The sequence below is a fragment of the Salminus brasiliensis genome, chromosome 1, assembly GCF_030463535.1.
Source record: "Salminus brasiliensis chromosome 1, fSalBra1.hap2, whole genome shotgun sequence".
Classification (NCBI taxonomy): domain Eukaryota; kingdom Metazoa; phylum Chordata; class Actinopteri; order Characiformes; family Bryconidae; genus Salminus; species Salminus brasiliensis.
Window position 1 is genome coordinate 20,987,383 of NC_132878.1, and position 24,453 is coordinate 21,011,835.

Genomic DNA, 24,453 nt, shown 5'->3' on the forward strand with positions numbered 1-24,453 from the left:
AGACCGGTCTCATAGAGATCTGATAAAAGCATTTTGGTGTTTTTATTATATTTGGTTTTAAACTTTGCTGAATGCTTCACAGAACACCCAATTTTGTCCTCTCCAGTAATGCAGTATAATTATATTTGTGCTTCAAGTGGAAACGTGTCTGAGGTGGCATCCAGACTTGGCTGATGCAATCCTGGTTGTGATACCATCTTTACTGATAGGTGGCCTCTCTAATTTTGCCTGTGTGTAGTGAAGTGCAGCATCATCTTATCAGCTCAACCTTTCCTCTGAATTCTCATCAGATAAACATGTGAGCACACACACACACACACACACACACACACACACACACAAAATGAGGCCTATGCACACCTTCTTCCTCTTTAGGAACATGCTAGAGCTGGCAAAGACAGCTAGGCCCATTGTGCTCAATGCTATCTTGTGTCTCCATTCCGAGATGGTATCAGCCTTGAGCTTGCACGCAGAACTCATGTAGACAAATAAGCATGTGGTGTCTACCCAGTGTGGTGTGTGGTTCACTGCCCAGTGTAAACACAGAGATCTCCAAAAACAACCTGAAAGTGAAGCTCCAACACACCGCAATGCTGTCAAAATCCAAAATGAGATTTAGCTTTTAATACACAGCAATGTGTTTCTCCAGGTCACTGTTAGCCACTTTAGCATGCTTGGTAGAGCTTGTCTTTTCCTATCACAAAGCACGATCTTAATTTGCAAAACTACATAAGTGTTAAGGAAATACATGTACTTCATGTGAGTTGGCCTAGTTTCCCAGGGAGCACCAGCCAATATCTTTTAGATGAGCTTTAATATGAGTTTGTGAACCAGAACTAATCATTCAACATGATCAGAATGCCTCAGGAATGCGAGCCACACAGTAGGACTGTTAAGGCAAGATTAGTCATTAGGATTGGGCAGCTGAGGACAGTTTCAGAATGTAGTAACAAATCTGACTCTTCAAACCACTCAACAACCATGGGCTCCTCTAAGCAGCTGGCTAGCATAGCTACACTATGTGGCCAAAAGTATTGTGACACCTGCCCATTTACTTTTTTCTGGAATTAAGGGTATTTATTTTTGTGGAATATTATAATTATTTCTTCATTAACTGATACAAATGTTCCAATAAGCCCATCTCTACAAATTTTACTTTTAAATTTAATTTTACAGTTCTATTTTTCCTATTGGAAAGAGGGCACGCAAATTATGGTTGGCACTTTCTATTACACACCAGTTGCACTCCCTTTTGGCTATTCTCTATTGAGAAACGTCTTAATAGAGTTAAATGAGTTAATAGAGTAAATCAAGCTGCCATGAGGATATGGCTAAATGGAATTGAAGATGTTAAGAAGTTCCGTTAACACTTTACTTGGAGGGTGCCTTAGATCCACGTAGATCCTTCCCTTAACTAATATGGGCCCATTAAATGCAACTGCACTCCAAGTTAAATGTAAACAACTGTCCATTGAATGCAACACAACACCTAACCCCAACCTTTTAGAGTTAGGGTAAGATTTAAGGATTAGGTTTAGGCTTTAGGGTTAAATTACATTTAAGGTAAATTGTTAGGGTTAGACCCCATCAAGAGTCAGAGTTTAGTTGCACTTACCACATATTCAGTTTAATGTTAGTTGAATGTTAGTTGAGCATCACTGAGCATCTATAATGGACCATCCATGGAAAGGTACCAATGTTTCTCCTTAATATTAGACTTATGTGTCTATACTTATATATAGGGTGTGTGTGTTGTTGGGTGGGATGGGATAAGATGAGTGTGGGTGGAGGTTAAAAGGGGTAGTATAATACTGTTTTCTGTTTGTCATTTTGTACATTTTATTTCTAAAAATATATAATAACAAATATAATAAAAAGTTTATTAATTGCTGAGAGGATTTGATTGCATTCAGCAGCAAATCATTAGTGAGGTCAGGATTTAGGATGTTAACCACCTCACCTCATTCCAAAGTCAACCCAAAAGTACTGGATGGCGCTTCATCATTCTAACACAGTTCCATTGAGCTGGGGAGCTTTATACCCCTCTAGCCCATACCTGGCATTAGGCATGGTGCCAATAGGTTCATGAGGGCCCCATTCTATTGACAATACCTCTATAGAGACTAGAAAACCTGTGTGTGTGTGTGTGCATTTGCACATCTGTGTAAATAATTTATTAGAAGGGACATCCACAAACATTTGGACATATAGTGTAATTATTCCTAGAAACCAGGAAAAGACTATAAAAAGTTAGCTTGCTTACAGCTTGCACTGTTTCTCACTGTTTAACATGTCCTTTCAGTTAAGGGGAAGTGTGGAAGTCAATGAAAGGTCTGAAATCTCAGAGAGAACTGCTTGTTTCTGTGTCAGATGAAAGAGTCATCAGGAGGGAAACCTTACCAGCATCCCTGTCATAGTCTTGCATATTTCACATCTGAAATATATACAACAAGCCTAAAGCATATTTGAAGAGACCTATTTTTGAGTCACAACGTACCAAAGGTATGTTTGGAGAAAGAAAACAGGATTCAATGATTGAACCTTTGCAAAGTGCTAAGAATGGGGGGGCATCTAATATGCTTTAGTGTTGTGTGACAGCCAGGAAGCATTCCATAGACACGTGGAAGAATGGATGCCACAAAATTCTTGGAGAAAACATTTACCATCAGTCAACAATGATTCAAAACATACCTCAATATTTCAAAAACCACACAAGCTGATGCACTTAGAATGACCCTGAAATCAACAGAAATCTGTGGGCCTTAAACTCACAAATCTGTCGATCTTAAACATGCTTTGCAAGCAAAATGGGCCAAAATCACAAAACTAAAACAAGAACAGCAGTTTGCAGCAGATGTAGTACCTTCTTTACGTAGGTGCCTAAAATTCTGCATACAACTGCAGCTTGATTTGTTAAAGTATATGAATAGGATTGATGACACATTTTTGGCTTTTACCGGACTAACTGGAGCCACACTGCCCCACACTGAGCTAGATCACACATGCACTGGTCAAGAAAAACAAAATCTTTTGCTGCATACACGTGTAATTACGTCAACGCGCTTGATACTTGTAACTGTCAAGAGGCCGTTCACTGGTGGAAAGGAACAAAAATGTGTTTAAGTGTTAAACAGATAGATCAAATGACCCAGACACAGACTACTGGGACTTTGAACCCTTTGAAAAGAAGAAAAGTAGATTTCACATTCAGTGATTTAGACATGGCCATCACCCTCCCAGTGTCCTCCCCATAGCATATGCCTTCTCCCAGTGTCCTCCCCATAGCATATGCCTTCTCCCAGTGCCCTCCCCATAGCATATGCCTTCTCCCAGTGCCCTCCCCATAGCATATACCTTCTCCCAGTGCCCTCCCCATAGCATATACCAGTGTCCTCCCCAAAGTCTTCACCCTCCCAGTGCCCTCCCCATAGTTTATACCTTCTCTCAGTGCCCTCCCCAAAGTCATTACCCTCCCAGCACCTTCCTGAAAGCCATTACCCTCCTAGCACCCTAAAGGTGAAAGTTATTGAACATAGACAAACTGACTTATGACTTAATGCTCCCGGGCAGCAACTGTCCCTTAATCAGGAAATCACAGGTTAATTTCCTGGTGATGACACAGCCAGCCATGATCAGGAGTCCTAGGGAAAATAACTGACCTCTTTTACTTGATCATCTAATTCAGTAAAAGTACAAGTATTTATAATGCTTGAATGCTTGAATATTTCAACATAATAATCATGAATAGTAAATCACAAATACATATTTTCCACCTTCGGGCACTGGACATCATACAGAACAAGCTTACTGTTAAAGCAAGTTGCTCCCTTACAGCTAGAAACTGGCCTAACAATCTCTCAAAACAATCCATTCTAAGCCGAACTAGTCATAACATTAGAACAGCACCATAGAAGCACAGGGTCAGCTTGAAGCAATTACTAATGCATTAGCCTGGTTTACAGGCCCTGAAACAGTGACGGTAATTGGCTCTATGATGTGATAATGCATTGCCACAGTGAATGCCCAGAGCGACGTGTTTTTCTTGAGTTCACAGATTATTTGCATCACTGGATGGTGACTAACAGGCTTAAATGGGCAGCGAATCTTGCCAGGAAAACAGTCCAGAAAGAATGGAAACAGGAGGAGGCCACACTAAATTCGAACCCGAGAAAGCAACTGTAAGTGTGGGTCTATAAAAAGGAGGCAATTCATGCAAAGTTAGCCAGGGTACAATGTGTATTGAAAGTTTGACACAAAATGGTTCTGGTCATTCATATAAGAAACTCAAACTAACATGACAATATTATGAAGTGTATACATATTAATGTAACTCGAAAAAGCTCAAAAACAATTGATTCAAGAGAACAACAATGCAATCGCTTCTATATCTAATAAATGTTTTTTTAACAGAAACATTTTATAATGAACATTTGCCATCTATGTGGACAAAAACCATAAAGTAGAAAAAAAAACAATACCTCAACAGTTACAAATTCCTGATAGGTTTGCATGAAGTTAGATGTTGGTATGAGGGCAGTTGTTTGGTGGACCCTCACATGATGAAATCCAATTACACATCCACGTTCCTTGGAGGGTTTTCTCCTTTCAAAACCCATTGCCTGTTCGTAGTTTGATTATGCTGTGAAAAACATATGGGTCAATTGCAATTACTGGAGCAAATACTGCAAGGATTACAATTGTGGACATTCATAGCTGCAAAAATGGTCAATTGGTATAATGGGATTTCAAAACGTAAACACAACCATTAACTCAAATACACACACAAAATGTGCAATGCAATTCAATGACATTTTAAAAGTGAATACGCAGCTTGAAAGCCTGTCTACTTAAATACTGAATTTATTTTAATATTAAAAGATAGGTTGCTGAATAAAAACCTACCAATGTTCAATATATATATATATATATATATATATATATATATATATATATATATATATATATATATATATATATATGCAGTTATATTAATGCAGTTTAACCGTAGTTAAGTGAGATAATACATTGCGAGATGCAGGCAACTCAGAATGTGGTGACACTTCATGAAATAAACACAAACACTTTGCTGTCCTGAAGCATTAAACAGAGATTCCACCTTAAAATGGCACTGCTGTAACATTCTGCCTCCTGGAAGTTCTGCACCATTTCAGAATGTGTCCAAGCTGTTTTAGCAAATAACAAAGAAAATACATCACAGGAGTGTGTGTTGAGCACGGAGCTAAAAGAAGGTTGAACCAGCACAACTAACACATGTGTGGTGTTATAAGTATCTAAACTATGCTGATTAACACAGCTGCACCTCTTTAATGAGTTAGTTGACAAACATATTGCTAACTGTGATTGGTTCTTCGGCTGATCTGACGTCACACAGGCCCAACCTACTACTGCCCAACTTAAATACAACAACAAAAACTACAGGAAAAAAAAAGTCTCTCGACAGTATGGACCATTTATATTCTCTGCCAGTGAATAGGTAATTCAGCACAAAACATTAATAACTGTTAGAAAACAATAATGAAAATGAGTAGAGAGGGGCTATAAATAATTTACACCAACAACCTAATGTTGGTTTTCCAAGTTGCACCAAATTACTGGTGCCAGTCCTGCGATATCAGGTGCAAAGATCTTACAGCAGATCAAAGGTCACATATCAACAGCGCATCCCATAGCAAAGCACTGCACATATTCCTAGCCATCCACATGATCTAAAAGAAAACTCATCGAAACAGGGACCGTGACGTGTGCCACAGAGTGGTCTGTCTATTTGGCTAGGTCGGCTAAGCTGAGCCGTTTTGGAGATGTTCTGACCTAGGCATCTGTCCATAATGACTTGGCCCTTAGATTGTTTATCTCACGCCGACTACATGAACCAACTTGTTCAGTTACTGTCTAACATCCGATTATGAGATGATCAACACTATGCACTTCATCTGTGAGAGGTCATAATGTTCTGGCTCAAGTGCATCACTGTCAAACCAAAACCTAGTCATTTACAGGAGAAGAAACATAAAAAGTGGAGTTTTTAAATTTGTCCATTTACTTCTATGTTGTCCGATTGGTTTTGCAGATTTTACGATGTAACTCAGGAATGGCAAACATTCAGATTACCTAAATAAATTTGAAATCCATGTATCTTGTTTACTAGTGAATCTCAGAACCTACCTGAAAATTGTATGAGTGGGTTTAAAAATAATTTTCTACTTAGATACAGGTGGTGAATAAAGCCCAATGACTACTTTGAATTCAGCCCCTTATTAAAAGAAATCCACTCTCCTTAAACTACACGGGCACTGAACTATAGGCACAAATTGACAGACAGTCAGCAGAAGAACAGCAGAACCAATCTAGTTTTGATATATGTATGTATTTTATATATATGAATATATTTTTAGATATTTTGGGGCAGCCCAACAAAGAGGCAAACTTAAAGGGAGTTTTTTTGGGGGAGGGGCAGGCCTTCTGCCAAACAATAAAACTGTGATGCACAAAACTCACAGTTTATACTCACAGTACTGTATAAATGTATTAAACGGTACAACCTTTGGTTTGGAATTATGGTTTTACATTTCAAGACATAATAAAAAATAAAAAAAAAAACATCTGGGTCTTAGCAGATGAACACCATTAAGCCAAAATGCAGAAGAAGTGTCTGAAAAATTAAGCATCCCCTTACATATATCATAGGAATTAAAATGGTAAGTCACAGCCAGGTGCTGCTAATCAACTGCCCATCTTCCCAGGAGTCAACATCCCAGAAAATTCACTCCAAGGCCAGATGTGCAATACTAATACTCATGTGCAATAATAATAGAGTAATTGCAAAAACCCCAAGAGCCACGTCTCAGACTTTACAGGCCCTCAGTTAGCATGTTAAATGTGCATGTTCATGACAGAACAATTAGAAAAAGACTGAACAAGTATGGTTTGTTTGGAAGGGTTGCCAGGAGAAAGCCTTTTCTTTTAAAAAAAAATAATAATAATAACTGCAGCACGGCTTAAGTTCGCAAAGTCTTCTGGAAAAATGCCCAAGGTTGAGATGTCTGACCATAATGCACAGAACCACTTTTGGAGAAAACCAAACAGCATTCCAGCATAAAAACCCCATACCAACTGTCAAGCATGGTGGTGGAGGGGTGATAATTTGTGATTTTTTACAGTCATAAGGTTGACCACAAAATCCACAATATACCAAAGTATTCTATCGTTAAATGTGAGGCCATCTATCCCACAGCTAAAGCTTGGCCTGAAACTAGGCCACACAACAGGACAATGATCCCAAGCACATCAACAAATCTACACCAGAATGACTGAAAACGAAATGAACCAAAGTGTTGCAAAGGCCCCATCAAAGTCCAGACCTCAACCCAACTAAAATGCTGTAAAGGGGCCTTAAGAGAGATGTTCATCTGATAAGTGAGTGCCCACAAACCTGAATGAACTGAGCTTCAACATTTTCTTACGTTATTGCTGCAAAAGGTGGTTCTAGAAGCTATTGATTCATGCAGTGTCTTCAGTTTTTCACACATGCCTTTTCCAGTTTGGCTTCATTTTTGTTAAATAAATAATAACACATTGTAATTTGTCATGTGTTGTTCACAAGAGGTTGTTACTTACCTAATTTAAGGACCTGCTAATGACCAGATGTTTTTTTATGATGCCCTGATTTATAAAAACATAGAATTAAAACAGGTGTACGTTGTGTTTCAGATGGCTAAAAATTTGGTCACAGTTAATGCTCCACACTGAGAGGAATTCACTGGATGTCAGTTACAGTATTTTTATTGCTACCTCATGTTTTTACAACGTTACCTAGCACAGTTAAAGCTTTATGTGAACACAAAGACAATGCATATAAATAGGTTTACTGGAAGATTTACTGGAAGCATTTAATAAAGCTAAAAACTAATAAATAAATAAATATGTATGAATTATAATATAGCTCTGACATAAGTTGTATGTAGAGTCGAACATTACAGTAATGATGTAATTCTCCATTAGTGAAATTTCATGTGTGTTTTCGAAAAAGCGGACACAATACATGCAGCCCATTGTCAAGGGTGCAGACAAGGCCACCTCAGGCCCCATTAAGTTCTGCAAATGTGCAAGTGTGCAGTTCATTTAGTCCATAGAGAGGGAGCTTTTTTTGTGTTGGTAAATAGCTATTTAAAAAGGCAAAAGCACTGCCCAACAGCTATTATGGCTGACAAGCAATCAAATGCATGAGGAATAAGCCTACAGTGCACTCAGAGTCTGTACCTGACAAGATGACGTTTTGGAGAATGTGCTTTACATGCTGTAGCCTGGTCAGTTTACTACAGTTGCTCTCACACTGCCCTCTAGTGCGTGAAACTTTATTTCTTCATAAAGCTTACCTTCACTTTTCTGGATTATAACCGGAAAACATCTTGGAGCACATATCTTTTTCTTTATCCAGGTAATCCTTGTAACAACTGCAAGCACACAAAAACTTTAGATCTCCCCTTCAACATCTACGTGAGTGAGTCCCCACAAAATTGCACTTAAAGAAAACTTACACGGCCAGCTTTCTTAGCAGGTTGTTAATGTCAGTATCAAATGGCTTCTTGGCCTGAGCCCTTGTGAGGTAATCTTGAGCCCCCTCATAGTCATCCATTTCCAAACAAGCCTAATAAAAATACACAAAAAACAACCAATCATACAATATATTCCATTGACAGGTGCAGGGAGACACATTGTCTTAATCTACAGTGGCATCTGTCAAGAGGTGGGATATATTAGGCAGCAAGCGAACAGTCAGTTCTTGAAGGTGATTGGTTAAAGCAGACAAATGGCTAGATTAGGCTAGATGACTGGGTCAGAACATCTCCAAAACATTAGGCAGGTTTTGTGGGGGGGTTTCTGGTGTTCAGTGAGGAGTAGTTACCAAAAGTGGCCTAAGAAAGGACAACAGATGAACTGGCAACAGGGTCATGGGCAGGGTCAGGGCAAGGCTCATTGATGCGATCTATGGAGGACCCACTTCCCAACTTACAGGACTTAAAGGATCTGCTCCCAACGTCTTTGTGCCAGATACCACAGGACACCTTCAGAGCCCTTGTGGAGTCCATGCCACGAATGGTCAGATCTGTTGTGGAGGCACAAGGGGGGCCAGATACCACAGGATACCACAGGACACCTTCAGAGCCCTTGTGGAGTCCATGCCACAAATGGTCAGATCTGTTGTGGAGGCACAAGGGGGGCCTACTCAATACAAGGCAGGTGGTGCTGAAGTTACGACTGATTGGTATGCAAACTACACTGCCAGTCCAATGTTGCACATATTTTATGCCAGCTGAATTATTATCATGTTAAGTCAGCTGAATAGAGGCGGGTTTGGTCTAGGGTCATACACGGCGTCTGAAAGTATATATAAATGAGAAAAAAAATCGAACTTTTATTGCAATATAACGCTAGTGCTGTGCAACTGATTATACGTATTGGTACCCTTTTCAAATTCAGTTCCCAAACAACTGAACCCAAATTTTCAGAAGTTACTTAACACTGCCATCTCCTGGACAAATCTTCTTTGGAAAATGAAATTCATGGTACGAGAAAGAATGCCTAAACTGTACAGATAGTTTCTTCATAAATAACTTAAAAGGAAATAAGGTGCACCTATTAGTCAACTGTTCATTGTTTGGGAATTCCACAGATTTTTTATGAATGTCCTGCATACTTTAACCATCTTTACAGTGGTATTTAGCCATTTAATTTATTATCCAAAACACCAGTGAACCTGAAACACATCTTCTGAGTTTAATAGGTAAGGCTGATGGTAATATAACAGTGGTCTAAAAGTAGTCTTTTTCTTTTTTTTTTTATTAATTTGCCTTAACATGTCCTGCATTCACTTCTCCACCATAACTGAACCCTATTAAATGCATTCCAACAATGTATTTTAGGCCAAAAGCTTATCCCATAACAATGTTTTAAGCACAGGCTTAAGCATTCTCAGCATTTTGTTTTAGAGGAATTAAAAGCGTTGTTTTTATACAGCCACTCTTATCTCTATAGATAATCAAGCCTCAGACCGTTAGCATGCAATGACAATTTTTAACTAAAAAGCTCACAAAGCCAATTGCAAGACTGCTTTGGGGTGTAGCACTGGGGTGTAGGCCAAAAAAAACAGTGTGGATTTTTAATTTATAGTTTGTACGTAAAGACTCGTGGCAAATATTGGTTCATTCTGTGTCGTTGAGCCTTGATTGCTAGACAGCAGTGTTGTACTACGTCTTCAGATCCCACGGTTCTGGTTGCATATAAAGTAGAAATTTCTTCGTATCATCTGTTTGCAGATGATGGTGTTTATGTTATGACAGTTTTATTTTAAAAAAACAAACAAAAAAAAACATTTCCTAATAGCAATATAGTAAATCATAACCCATGTATTGTGATGCATACCATATCACCAAGTTTTGCCCATACACAGCCCTAATAATTAACAGCTGCACTAAAGTAATGCAAGTGAGTTTTCCCCAACCTGGCCACAGCGGAAGAGGGCTTTGGTGCTATCTGGGTTGATCTTCAGCGCTTTCACGCCATATTGCAAGGCTTTCTGAGGCCTGTCCAGGCGCAGGTAGGTGAGGGAAAGGTTGAGTAAAAAGGGCAACTTGGCCTCCTCGATGCGCCACCTCTCCTCTTCGCACATCGGCTCGCGGTTCCGCAGGAGCGTCACAGCCTGCAGCACCACGACACACCATAACACAACACATTTAGTGAACTCAAAGTCAAAGATAAAAGTGTATATTCACTTATACACAGCCAGAAATCATTAATTCTTCTAGAATTAATGATTGCGCCACATGCTTTTCAAATAATGATCCAAATTAACTCCTTCACTAATGTCCACTGAGTGGTTGGAGTTCTCCCCACTCCATCAGGTATCGCTGTCTCGATAACCGCACTATCACAATATCTTGCTATTAATAAGCAAACGGCAGGGAATGGCAAGCAACCACCACACTGCGGTGTTTCCACACTGTGATTTTTTCCAGAATGGGAAACAACGGAAGGTGCTCTGGTCACAAAACCAAACGCAGCTTCACCAGTTTAGACGTCAGCTATCATGTCAGTAAGTAGACAAAACCACAAACTCAAAGAGATGCTGGTAGTGAAAGAGAGTGAGCAAATGAGTCAGCGCCACCAAAAATATATTAAAAAATTATGTCCTTGGACAACAACCTCTTACCCTAGAGAGCCCGAGCAGATCACTCGGAGCAGATCAGAGCCCTAGCAGAGAGGTTTTGGTGTGGTTGGGCATATTGGTAGCCCACTCTGGTCCTCACTAAACTACACAAGGCGAACATGTTTTTCTTAGTGCACAACAAAAATGAAACTTATTCACATTGTTTGTGAAGACAGATACGTGCGATCATTAGATTATGAAAGTTCAGTAAAAATGTGGCAATCCAAAATCAAACCAGTAAACAGGCGAGAGACTTATACCAGAAAGGGCCAAAATCCAAAATCAGAAAAGAGAAAGGTCAGGTATTAAAGAGAGACAAAATGTGGCAAAAGAGTGTAAACATAAAAAGGTTGGTACACAAAGAAAAACGGAGCAAACAAACACACCGGAGAGAAACAGGGGAAGGTCGGCAATGCGGTGTAAAGAGTCATTGTGTGAGGAGAGCTTAACTAGCGGAACTGAAGAGCTTTTGGAGCGCATTCTAAAACTCCTGCGATCGGCCTTTGTCCCAACTGGCAGGAGTGGTAACATGAGCAAGCAGAGGAGACCGGGGAATTGAGTACCTATACAACGACTGATGGTAAAATCGCATATCACGATGTTGAGCCACCCTAAATCACTGCGGGGTTCATTCTTTCACCGTGACAGCCCTAATGAGCAGTGCAACATCTTGCCATGTCCTGCCATTTTTCAAGTCATTTTTAAGCTTCTCCTCCAAAAACATGAGAAATCCCCTCAAACACATCCAAAACAGCTGAGGACACCTGAAAACCCCTTGCCAGTGTAATTAGTGTATGAACCTGCTTATATCGGTCTCTAGCATCTTCATAGCGGCTCTGGTTGAAGCAGCGGTTACCAAAGCTTCTCTCTATGTCAGTCACGTTCAGCAACGTAGACAGAGGAGCCGAGTTCTGCTCTCCCTGCCAAACAGTTTCAGAAGAAACACTTTCACACAAAAGAAATACAAGCAAAAGCCAATCATTCAGAAATGTCAGAAGTATGGGGACACCTTGCCTTATTATAAAAGCCACCAGGTAATGTTGGTTTTTCCTTATTAAGCAAATTAAGTGAGACAAAACATCTGCGAAGGGTGGAGTATACTTGTGTATATTTAGTACTCAGCTTAATGTTGATCCAGGGGTTTCTCACCAGTGTCATTGCAAAAAAATTGTCCACCTGGGCTGTGTCAAGGAAGTCGAGGACCTGCACCTCATATAGCACCGTGGCGACTGGCGGGATGAGTGGGGGGCAGCCCATGTCCCCAAAGGCATAACTGGGCTTGAAGAGAAAACGAGAGCACTCTCCTTTCCTCATGGTCAGCAGTCCCAGCTCAAGACCACATAAAGTCATATCTGCAAGAGACGGGGTCATATGAACATATGAACAGACCGTGCAGAGCTTTAACTGGAATGCCTTTAAAAAAGGTCTTTCTTAAGCAAAATATTAACACTATGTTGCAAATTATGCAAACCGATCAGGCTCCACCTACACGGACGTGCCAAAACTCATGGAATAGCAGCAGCATGTAAATTCATCATGACGTTTTACCTCAGAGGACAGCCTGGGAACACCTACACCTGTATAAGTTGACAACGTAATGTAAATTTGAGTTTGAGCAAGACCCGATGGTCGGTACAGGATGGATGGTGTGTACCGGGAATGCGTCATAGAAGGCATTACCACCCACACTGGACAGTGCAGTGAGTAGTAATGATCATGACCGGAAGCGCTGTTGTTTGCGGGAATCACATTGACAGTCAATGCAGTGGTCAGCGCTGCATTCTGTAGCTTCAATGGGAAGTCACAAGATATGATAGATAGTTCCTGTCCCATGACGTGACATGGCAGGTCAGTGTATTTCTCGAAGACCCTGTTCACCCCTAACATTAACACACTTCCCAAGCAATCTGATCAGAAATCTGCAGTGAGGTGCAGAACTATACTTTTTCCCAGACAGGCAAAAGTTTTGCATGTTCAAAACGGCAACTTTTCAAAAAAAGGGACAATGCCTTCCTAACTTTAAATGGAAGTCAATGTAAATGAGGTTATTCCAAGCCTTTTTTGAGCATTTCTATTGGTCCATTTATCATGAAGTTTACATCATGTCAAAAAGTGAAACATGAGGAGAAGGTTTTTGCGTGCATTCGATGAATTACAACATCAGACTCTCACTGCATTTGTAGTCAGACAAACACGTCCTGCGAGTCCTTGTTGGAGCAGATATACAGACTGTTACAAATGTTATGTAGGGACTCAAGAAAAATATAAACAGAGAAGGAGATGAAGAAAGTCCACAAATCCAAATTGTAATGTGGTCTTTTGTGTCTCTGACCACTGAGAGTGGTCATTTCCAAGACATTGTTTTACCTGTGCTTAGCGCTGGGCCCCTTTTGATCCAATCACTCAAGACATGTGTTAATGCCAGGTGTTAAAATACAAGTCATCCTAATGGAAAATACCATCTAATCATTGCTGATTCGTCAAAAATCATCATTCAGAACAGCAATCCTGTCTTACCTTTGCCTAACTTCATCATTCTAGGAAATTTGAGGTGAGTCGTCGAGTCAAACGGCTGATCAGCGTACTCCAAGAAGGCTGAGTAATTAACTGTGAATGAACACATTAGGACAATGCCAGGCAGACAGTGCTGTCACAACACAACATAGGCTGGTCATTAAATCAGTCATGGAATACAGCCTTTTCCTACATACCAGAGACAGAAGCATCCCTCGGTACTAGTGGACCATCCCCTGCACGTATCACTTCTTTGAGAATCCCTCCATCTCCTAAAATGTCTTGCATCTGCCGAGCAAGACGCTGAAACGGAGTCTATGTAGAAAGTCGTAAATAAAACTGTTTATTGATCTGGGTTGATGTGGCGCAACAGATAACACCACTACCAGCCAGTGAGCTACTACACCATGTAGGAGACTGGGGTTTGCTTCCCAGTCTGGGCGACTGTGCTGCGCTACACCAATAAGAGTCCTTGGGCAAGACTCCTAACAGTGCATTGGCCCACCTCTGTAATACGAGTAAACTTGTAATGCGTTCTGAATAAGAGCGTCAGCTAAATGCTGTGAATGTACAAAAAAATTATAATTTCCCTATTAAAATAAATCTATCGTTACTATTAAATATATTTGAGCATGACCAAAAGTGCCATTCACCGATCAGTCATAACATTAAAATCACCATCCTAAAAACTGTGGGTCCCACTTGTGCCACCAAAACAGCTCTGACACATCGAGGCATGGACTTTACAATTACCACTGGAGGTGTCCTGTGCTATCTGGCACCAAGATGTTAGCAGCAGATCCTTGAAGTCATTTAAGTTATACAGTGGAACGTCCATGGATTATACTTCTTTGACCAACAAGGAGCAGTGCATTAGCTAGTTTCTTTAAACTCTACTGATATTATCTCCAAGTCAATAAGCTGCATGATTGACAAATGAAGACACTCCATTTGTCTGCATGATTCTGGATGACAAGTTCCTCCATGGATCAAACCTGTTTGTCCAGCACATCCCACAGATGCTCAATCAGATTGAGATCCAGGGAATTTAGGGGCCAAGTCAAAACCTTGAACTCTTTGTCATTTTCCTCAAACCAATCCGGAAACCTGTGGCAGAACACACTGTCCCCCTGAAAGAGGCCATTGCCATTAGGGAATATCATTTTCATAAAGGAATGTACTTGGTCTGCAACAATGTTTGGATAGGTGATACATGCCAAAGTAGGTTTCCCAGCAGAACATCACCCTGGCTATAGTGCATGCTGCTTTTACCGCTTTTCCAGGTAGAAAACGTACAAGCAGTCGCCTGACCCCATGATTTATATAAATCAATTAAAAAAACAAATGAGCTGAGTCATTAGACCATGTCACCTTCATTGCTTCCAGTTCAGATGCTTACATCAAGTGCTTACATTGTAGGCACTTCTGCCAATTGACAGGGGTCAGCAGCTACATAGCCCTATTCTTTCACAGCCAACCTGTACAGTAGGTCGTCTTTGGGATCAGACCAGACAAGCTAGCCTTTCCCCTCCATGCACATAAATGACCTTCATTCCTTCCTTGAACCACTTCTGATAGGTAAACTAACAAAAAGACACAAGATTCACCTGCCGGTCTGGAGACACTCCAATCCAGTCATCTAGTCATAGCAATTTTACCCTTGAGACCATGTTTCCTGCTTCCAACACACCAACCATAAGAACTGACTGTTCATTAGCTGCCTTATATGTACATCCCACCCCTATTGACAGGTGTCATTGTAGTGAGATCATCAATGTTATTCACTTCACCTGTCAGTGGTTTTAACATTATGGCTGATCAGTTAGCGAGAAGAGAACCTTGCTTTCTTTGAAGTGAAAAAAATAAAACTGTAAAATGTAAAACACAATGGAATAAACATTATTTGCATTTATTTTTTATTTATTTGTTTAAAAGAAAAATAATGTATTTATGGATGGAATTTTTTTTAATTTATGAGCAAACATTAAAAAAAATTAATCATAAATCTATGAGCTAGGGAAAACGTAAGTGAACTAACTAGGTGCACTAGTTAGGATAAACTTCACTTACTTGCTCCTATTTAGATACAAAACTGTTAAAAAAAAAGTTAGCTAGTGCTAATGGTAGCTTGCAAGCTAAGTGATCCAACACCAGTTTAACAGTTTAACTTTAGCTTATAAGCTGAAACCCAGTTTACCACCCCTGTTATAAAAGCACTACAAACAGTCTACCTGAATTCCACTGCGGTGGAGCTCCTCTGGGTCGATGAACTGCATGATTCTCGAAGACACTCCGTTTGTCTGCATGATTCTGGAGGCACATTAACCTTGGTTAATGAACTGGGAACTAAATATTTGATCTAGTGCTAGGTAGCTAGCTAACTAACTACTGAGCTCTCTTCTAGCACAGTCCATGCTTTCACCAGCAGCCGCCTGTGAGGGTCGTTAGCAAGTGCCCACCATCAGGCTCCGTCATCAAGCCCAAAGGTCAAAAGGTTACAATCAGTACATAGAAGAAACGCAGAGGCCGCAGAGGTTTTATCTTTACTACACGAGCAGGGCTCATTTTTGTTAAACCTTTGTAGAAACTGTTACCTTAGTGCCGAATAGTGGGAACTAGGAAAGTCACCAGACGTTAAACTCCCATTAAGTCTGCAGTCTGCGACCAGGCGACTGGCATAATAACGGGAATGGTGGTGAGAGGGCTTTCTGAAGGTAGGTAGATACTGCTGATATCCAAAAGAGGGCACTGTGGCCCTACTGAAGGAGTCGCACTAAGGCCATCCCAGTATGTCAAAGTTCAAAACGTCCTCTGTGGCCTGATTCAATCATTATCATGTTGGAAACATGTTAAAATCTCAGTGTTAATGCGTGCTGGGATGGGCTCTACACATTTGATGGGTTTCTAACGGGGTAGTGGGTAACCCCTAAGCAATCAGATTTTAATAATGGTCTTTTCTCCTTATTTACACAACTAAGCATTATGTATATGACCTCCAATGTAGCTATATTAAGTACACACACTTGAATATGACTGATTAAATATTTAAATGATATCAAATACAACAGTTTCACGTCAAGCTACTCTGAATGACTTCCCTAGGCAGCCTAATACGACCCTGTTAAGGCATTTACAGGCCAGGTATGGCGATGGAAAGTGTGCTCTAGCAGCCACATTTAAGGCCTGTGATAGTATTGGAACCCTGCAGTCACGTGTATCCCACAACCTACCATGTGAAATGTGTGTTCTGCAAAGTGTTAGGGTAAACCAGAACTGGGCCATGACTCATTTGCTGTCTGGGTTGTTTCCATCTCAATAAATGAATCATGCAGAAATGATGTTCCTCTTTAACACCTATCGGGTACTGCTTATCATGTATGACAAAATGCAGTGTGTCATCAAAAATCCAATGATATAGGATAGGAATATAGATTAGAAGCTTATATACATATATAGAACGTCTTTATTTCTTTTAAACATTGCACTAAGCGAGACACGGTGGGAGGAATACATTAATAAAAGGTTTTATAAGTTGAGGTTCTATAAGTTATATGACCACAGTCAGGTGAGTGGTTCTTCAACTGGTTCCCAACTGCTTCTTCAACTACATAAATAAAGGTTTGTAAGTGGTTCTTGGCTTGTCTATACATCCCTATGAAAATCTCTTCACTGCTTACAGAAACAGTTCATCAGGCTCTTCAAACATGCTTCACATCCACATTCACTGAAAGTTGATGGGATCTTCCATAGCACAGCTCCAGAGAACCCTGTTTTGGCACCTTTATTTTTATTATAGACGGTCAATTGCTGTCCTGAGTTCAATAAATGATAAATCATGGAAATCATGGTTAATGAAAATCTGACAAGGATATATAGTTGATTTATTTTTTTTAATAAAACATTAAAAAATGCACACTGGTTTTACAAATAGTCTTCAAAACATGTTCCAATTACACCATAACAGCCCGATGTGAAGAAGTGCTCTTCTTCTGGTTAGACTTTGACCTGGCCATAGGTCTCAGGAGCTCTCCAGGTGGAATGAGTATGTCTGCAGGTTTGGAAGGTGACTGTGTCTTAGAAGCACTTTTCAGAAAGTCTATGGTTGCGTACTCTGTGGTGGAGTTATTGACCGGAGCCGCCCTCTGCCTTTCTGGTCCGGTTGCATCTCCGGACTGCAGTACCTGGATATCGGCGTAGTGCAGGCCATCGGTATCTGTCTTCCTTTTCTTATTCACTGTAGCATACTCGGGATCAGCCGCCACAGGGTCGTATATATGTGCATCTGCACTCTGACACACAAAAACATCCCAAACACAGTAAGCAGGATGCAATACGGATGCAAAAAACAACTGTTCAACTGTTGATCCAGTGACCACTTCTGACAAAGGTCAGAGAGACATGCAAGCAAGAGGAAACTCACAGAAATTCCAATCGCATTCTCACCAGCAAAACACCAGTTCCTGTCACTTTAAGTAAGGGATTTGTATCCCAATAGAGTTTCTTCAGTAGCTTTGAAAAACAAATATACCTGATGGGATGGAGCAGGGGCAGGTGCAGGTGGAGCTGACAGAAGAAGGTAAAAACATTGCTAATTAGAGTTAATTACATTATAGCATAATGATTCAACCTCTTGTAATACAGGCAGAGTGGAAAAATCAATCATCGTGCTTTAAGACATTTTCAAAAGGGGTAATGTCCAATATTTTTCATGTATAAATCTACCAATGCCAAAACATAAACATTCATTAAATGTAGAAAGTGGAATTACAGTGATATGCAAAGGTGCATGCTCCTGTCTGAATTTGTACACATTTTCCACATATTTATATTCTGAAATTATATATTATCTATATACTTGCAGAAGAGTGAAAAAGTGTTTGCACTCCTCATATAATGCAACCAAACTGGATAGTTTTGTGATCAGTAATCAGTACTTAATGACCAGCCTTGATTTGAACTCAGCAGCACACATGTTGTTGAGTCCTATCAGTGTGTAAAAGTTTACAAAGCCATTTCTAAGGCCGTTTTCACACCTGTGATTTTTAGTCTGGTTAAATTGGACTGTTTTTTACTCTTGGTAATCACATTCGGGTGGAACCAAAACAACTGCAACAAGACCCCAGAGAGGAAGTGGTTTGTCACAAACAAACTCTGGGGTGGTTTGTTTGTGGTAAGAACATGATCTGACCTCAATCCCACCCAACTGGGAAATGTCAGACCATCTGTCCATGAGTTAAGGTTTAAGTTGGGTCATGCAACAGGACAATGATCCAATTTACTCAAGTCTACCTTACAAAAGGTTAACAAATCGGAAGTCTATTTAAATTGGTCTAATCAAAGTCCCAACCTAAAAAGGCTAAAATATCTCCCCAGCATTATGAGGTACGAATTAACAACTACATCAAGTGTTTGGTTGCTGTGAAGGGGTTATAACCAGACATTGAAACAAAAGGGGCAATATCATTTTTACACCAGGAAATTAAGTGTTGAATGTTTGTTTTCACAGCACTGCACACATGTGTATTAATAATACACATATCTGGAGCACCCCAGGAGCACTGTTTCCCCTACCTCTCTTTGATGTCCGCTTCAGACTGAGCTTCCTTGGATTTAAACCCCACCTAAGAAGAATGAAAGAGGACCTAAACAGTCTGTAAAGTACAAGAGCTATTTCTTGTTGAGAACAGAAAAACAGTTGTTTGTATTTTATTATTTTAATTATATATATATATATATATATATATACATACAATTGTGTGTGTTTTAAAATATTTATATTAAAAAATAGACAATGTTTCTCCTGTATGCCGTTAGGACTCACACAGCAATCCATTTCTTAAATCTGATTTTGAGTGTTTAAATTTTAGGTTACACCAGCTGTTTTTTTTTTTTAATTAAGGTGCTTTAAATGTTTAATTTAGTGATACCACAGAGCCCAGGTCTTCAACTCTGGACCTTGAATCCAGTTTCTAGTCCTGGATTTTGTTCTCGGTGGAAGTTAATGTAACAGTTAATGTATTTAGTCACATAGCGTCACACCTACCAGGGATTACAAAGTCAAGATTTGAAGGCATCTGCCAAAGAAGAGCCATGTTTGGTTCAATAAAAACTATGTGCCTCATTCACCAATATCTTCCTAAGAATTTTCATAAAATTTATCCTTAGAAAAGCCCTATGTTTTTTGATCTTACTATGATGGATCCCACTGTCCTCATAAATTGAACTGAAATTACCAATAAGAAAACATTGGTGAATGTCAGAATCTTTGGGAAAACTGTGCAAGTGAGGTTTAAAGAGATTTCTTCTTAAGAATAGCAAATAAGGCCCCATGTTTGTAGTAGAGATGGGAAAGTGTGAAGAACCTTTCAATTAGTAAAGAGCATTCATACTCTTCATTCTTTATACTCACACATCTCTATTACAAAGGTAGTTCTTTATGGTTTCTTCCATGACATCACTAAAATAACATTTTGAATCAGCTTTTTAGGAGTTTTTAGGAGTTTTTAGGAGTGTACATGAACAGAACAGCCATTAGTGTAGGCTGAATAATGGTAGTTACCAGGCTAACAGGCTCATCCAGGAAATTTCCACTGATTTGTCACATTTTCAACATATTTCAAATGTTAAAATGTAAACACAGCCAGTCAGTTCTCTGATATGAAATGGTGTGCTGGAGAGAAACCAACCCTGATTTCTTTGCCATGATGGTGATGGGAATCATGGGCCTTGATATCCAAAGTACAGAGTTCTACTGTATATGTAAAGTTGATAATGCTACAATACTGGTAAATCCAAATGACATTTTAGACCCAATTCATATCTTAGAACCACCATAAAAAATGCCTCAGGAATCAAAACATCTTCATGGAATGGTGTCCTGTAATGTTACTTTGGGAGGCATTAAAACTCTACAGACATCTGGTTTCTATCACCACCACTCTGGTTTCTTTAGAACGGAGCATTTCATATCAAACTTATCTGAATCACTCTGTTTACATCCATCCATGCATGCATGCATTTCTTCTAGTCAGGGTTGCCGCAGGTCTGGAGCCTCATTGGGTGCATGGCAGGAATACCCCCTGGACATGGCTTCTTGTTTACCCCTTAACAATTTCACTATGCAGAAACTTCAGAACAATCAGTGGAATTTCCTGTGGAAAGTCTCTGTACAACTACAACATGAAAGCAAGCAATAGAACTTGCTGTTCTATTGTGTTCTAATGAGCATAGAATTAATAAGTGAATGTGTACCACTAACTCTGTCAGACACTCTGATGTCAAGAACCACTGACGACCCAAATGGCAAAAAAAACAACATGAAATCTGACTCGCATGTTCAGAAATCTGACCAACCTGAAGTCAATTTGACATCACAAATACAAAATGCTGTTTGAATTAAACTGTAAAAAGTTGAATCCAATCAGGGGGGAAATGGATCTGAGCTGGTCTGAACAAAGCCTGTCTGTATCTGGTCATTTATTAAACCTCATAAACGTCCCTGCCAAGATGGATGGTGGCCAGAAATCCTGGTGATTTCCCAGTCTGAATAAACAGGTTTAGTAGGTGTGTTATGGTAAGAAAATCACCAAACTGCACTGAACTCCAAGACTGGTACTGGGCTGCCCTGCTTTAGATGTCTCTATTGAGGTGTATTTCTCCACTGGGATTCAATTCTAACCTTTTTTTAAAGGCTACACAGAATTTGTTCTTAAATCTATATTTCTTCTGGGCATTAATATGACATAATCATCATCATCATCATCACCATCATAATCATAATAATAATAATAGATGGTTGTTTTAAATATTACAAACTAGACAACAAAAGTTACTTCCAGATGTTTTCTTCTATTAGAAATTCTTCACTCACCTAGTACTTTCTTAGAAACACTATATTAATTCTGGGAAGGGCCTCCCTTTGCTCTCCCCCATTCTGACATGGATTCCACAAGATGTTGAAACATTCCTTTAGGAGCCTGGTTCCTGCGGACATGATTGCGTAACGCAATTCCTGCTGATTTTTCTGGAACCTTTTTCACACCATTACCTGAAGCTGGTGGCCAGAATTTGTGTGATTTTATTTTAACTGCACTGCTGCCACATGATTGATTAGTTAACAGCATGAATAAGGAGGTGTGCAGGTCTTTCTAATTAAATGTTCGGTGAGTACATATAACAGGATTAAGAACTTTCGGAAATGTCAGGCATTCATTCCGGATGCTAAACCTATTTCACCAACCTTGTCAGCCATTCTGATGTCAAGAACCACTGACGACCCAAATGACAAAAAAAAAAACAACAACATTAAATCTGACTGATTAAACCAACTCGCACGTTCAGAAATCCAACCTGACGTCAATTTGATATCACACAAAATGTTGTTAAAATGTGGTATCTCAGTCTGGAAATGTCTTAATGGCAGTTTTTACAGCCTACTAATTATTTAAAGTGTCTGTTAAGATACACACACAGTTTTTAAAAAGACTGCATGTGTAAAATACAGGTCTATTCAGGTCCAGACATTAAAATAATAATAATAATAATAATAATAATAATAATGTTAACAGAAAAGATCTGGCTTGCTCAGCTGGTAAACTAACAGACTAGACTTAACTAACCAAAGAGCCTCATTCCCTTTCCACTTCCCTACCATAACAGCTCCCCTCACAAACATGCCAGTCACCAGCGTTCGCCAGCGCCCCCTAGCTTTCTAGGTTTGGCTGGTTCTCCTTAAAGCTCGCGCGTTGCGTTTATATACAGTGCTACAGAATAGCGGATCACCCATAAAATACAATTATCACCACAGATCTCAAAAGATACATTTATAAGGCTGCAAAATCGTACGAAGCTGGTGTTATAAATGAGGGAAGCAGTTTTCCCACCTGCAAGCAGAATCTCAGAGTTAGCTAACTAAATGTTCGCCATCTATCCAACCGGTGAGGGCAGCTCTTCCTGAGCAGATTCAGGCGTGGGCTGTAGACCTACCCTACTTTTCATATTCTTAACTAGCTGGCTTTATTCTGTAGAAAGCAGGAAGACGTGTGTAGGCTACTTACTTGTCCAAGGCTTTGGTCACTCCGTTCCCCATGACTGCATGTTGTGAGAGACGCGCAGCTAGTGTTTATTCGCTGCCCGCTTCGCTTCCTTGTTGGGAGGTAACTGGAGCTCCGCAGGTGCAGCAGCTCATGTGTGCCACCTTTGTACTTCTCTCAGTCGCCTCCTACGCTGTGGTTCGCGGCGGTTCCCTTGGCTGACCTTGAGGAAGGGCTAGTGAACGTTTAACCACCTGTATTCGGCCCTTGTTTAGCCCATGTAGGCTTTAGTACAGTTGAAGGCTGGATGAACTTCCTTGCTTTTCAGGACTAATCGTGCAATGCCTTTGAACTGTCTGATATCTCGAGGTGGGGATTAGGTATTTGTTTATTTATTTGTTTGTTTGTTTGTTTTGACTTGAATACATTAATGCAGCCAGCCATAACCACACATACTGTTTAGGACCATGCTATGTGTGGGGGCTTGTCACACTGTAAACTACAGCAGTGTTTTGTAATGTTGATAGGTGGATCAATACTGAATCTGACCAATGAACAAGCCCTTTCCTGAGGGAGACTAACTGCACAGAGCAGGAAAAGGACCAGGATTAAGAATCAGTCATGTAGTCATATAAATAGCAGAACAGTTACACTTGAGTTCTGGTTTGTCTCAGGTCTGAAACTGTGGCCCGCGTGAAGCACCTTAAGGTGGTACATCTAAACAAATCAGATTGAAATCTGTAAAGTTGTAAAATCTTGTAATTTACACAATATCTGATTGCACTGTGTTAAAAAAATTAATAAAAGTAATAAATAGAGCATTCAATGAATAGAAGGCTGTTTAGAACCCATACTCATATATGCCACCCCAAGGTGGTACACCTAAACAAATCAGATTGAAATCTGTAAAGTTGTAAAATCTTGTAATTTACACAATATCTGATTGTACTGTGCTGTACCGTTACCCCAACAAAACAGTTACTTCAAGGTGGGACACTCAAAAAAATGATTGAATTCTGTAAAGTTCTGTCCTGTCATTTTACAGAATGTCTGATCGTAAAGTGCTTAATAAAATGTAATAAAAGTAATGAATAGAGCATTTGAATGAAGAGAAGGCTGTGTAGACCCCATACTCATCGATGTCGCCCCAAGGTGGTACACCTAAACAAATCAGATTGAAATCTGTAAAGTTTTATCTTGTAATTTACACAATATCTGATTATACAGGTGAAAAGTCAGGATGCTTGTTCACCAGAGTTTCTCTTCACAAGAATTACACAAGGAGTCGGGATGATGTGACAGTACTGTGCAAAAGTCTTAGAAATTGAGGTAAAGCTACTTACCAAAGCTGTCTGAGCAGTAAGTGTTTACTAGTGTAAAGCACTAATATTAGAATAAATACATATATATATTTGATACAATACTTGTATAGCATATCCATTCACATTAGTTTTGGTTATTACTAATAATTTGGACATATAAAGGACATATTTTTCTGTCTGTAAAGTTTTATCTTGTAATTTACACAATATCTAATTGTACAGGGGGGGGGGGTAGCCTTCTATTTTAATGAATAGAAGGCTGTTGTTTCCAGCTGTTTCCCAGTCTCCCAAAGTTTTCTGAGGTGTCTCAGTAGGCACACCACATTTGGCAAAAGAAAGGGGGGAAGAGAGATGGGGTTGA

General features: G+C 39.7%; 2 protein-coding genes across 2 annotated transcripts; both read right to left on the bottom strand.

The window, feature by feature from the left end:
- Positions 1-8,395: 8,395 nt before the first annotated feature.
- Positions 8,396-16,044, bottom strand: fkbp6 (FKBP prolyl isomerase 6). The gene is made up of 8 exons (XM_072660400.1): positions 15,970-16,044; positions 13,936-14,053; positions 13,742-13,831; positions 12,374-12,576; positions 12,025-12,144; positions 10,520-10,717; positions 8,556-8,665; positions 8,396-8,471 (listed from the first exon to the last, which is right to left on the bottom strand). The coding sequence occupies exons 1-8, from the start codon at positions 16,042-16,044 to the stop codon at positions 8,396-8,398; spliced, it is 990 nt and encodes a 329-aa protein (XP_072516501.1).
- Positions 16,045-17,610: 1,566 nt separating this feature from the next.
- On the bottom strand, positions 17,611-22,936 carry LOC140573969 (uncharacterized). Its single transcript, XM_072693623.1, has 4 exons — positions 22,795-22,936; positions 19,310-19,359; positions 18,267-18,301; positions 17,611-18,027 (listed from the first exon to the last, which is right to left on the bottom strand). Exons 1-4 carry the CDS (start codon positions 22,824-22,826, stop codon positions 17,689-17,691), a joined length of 456 nt encoding a protein of 151 aa, XP_072549724.1. The 5' UTR covers positions 22,827-22,936; the 3' UTR covers positions 17,611-17,688.
- Positions 22,937-24,453: the final 1,517 nt, after the last annotated feature.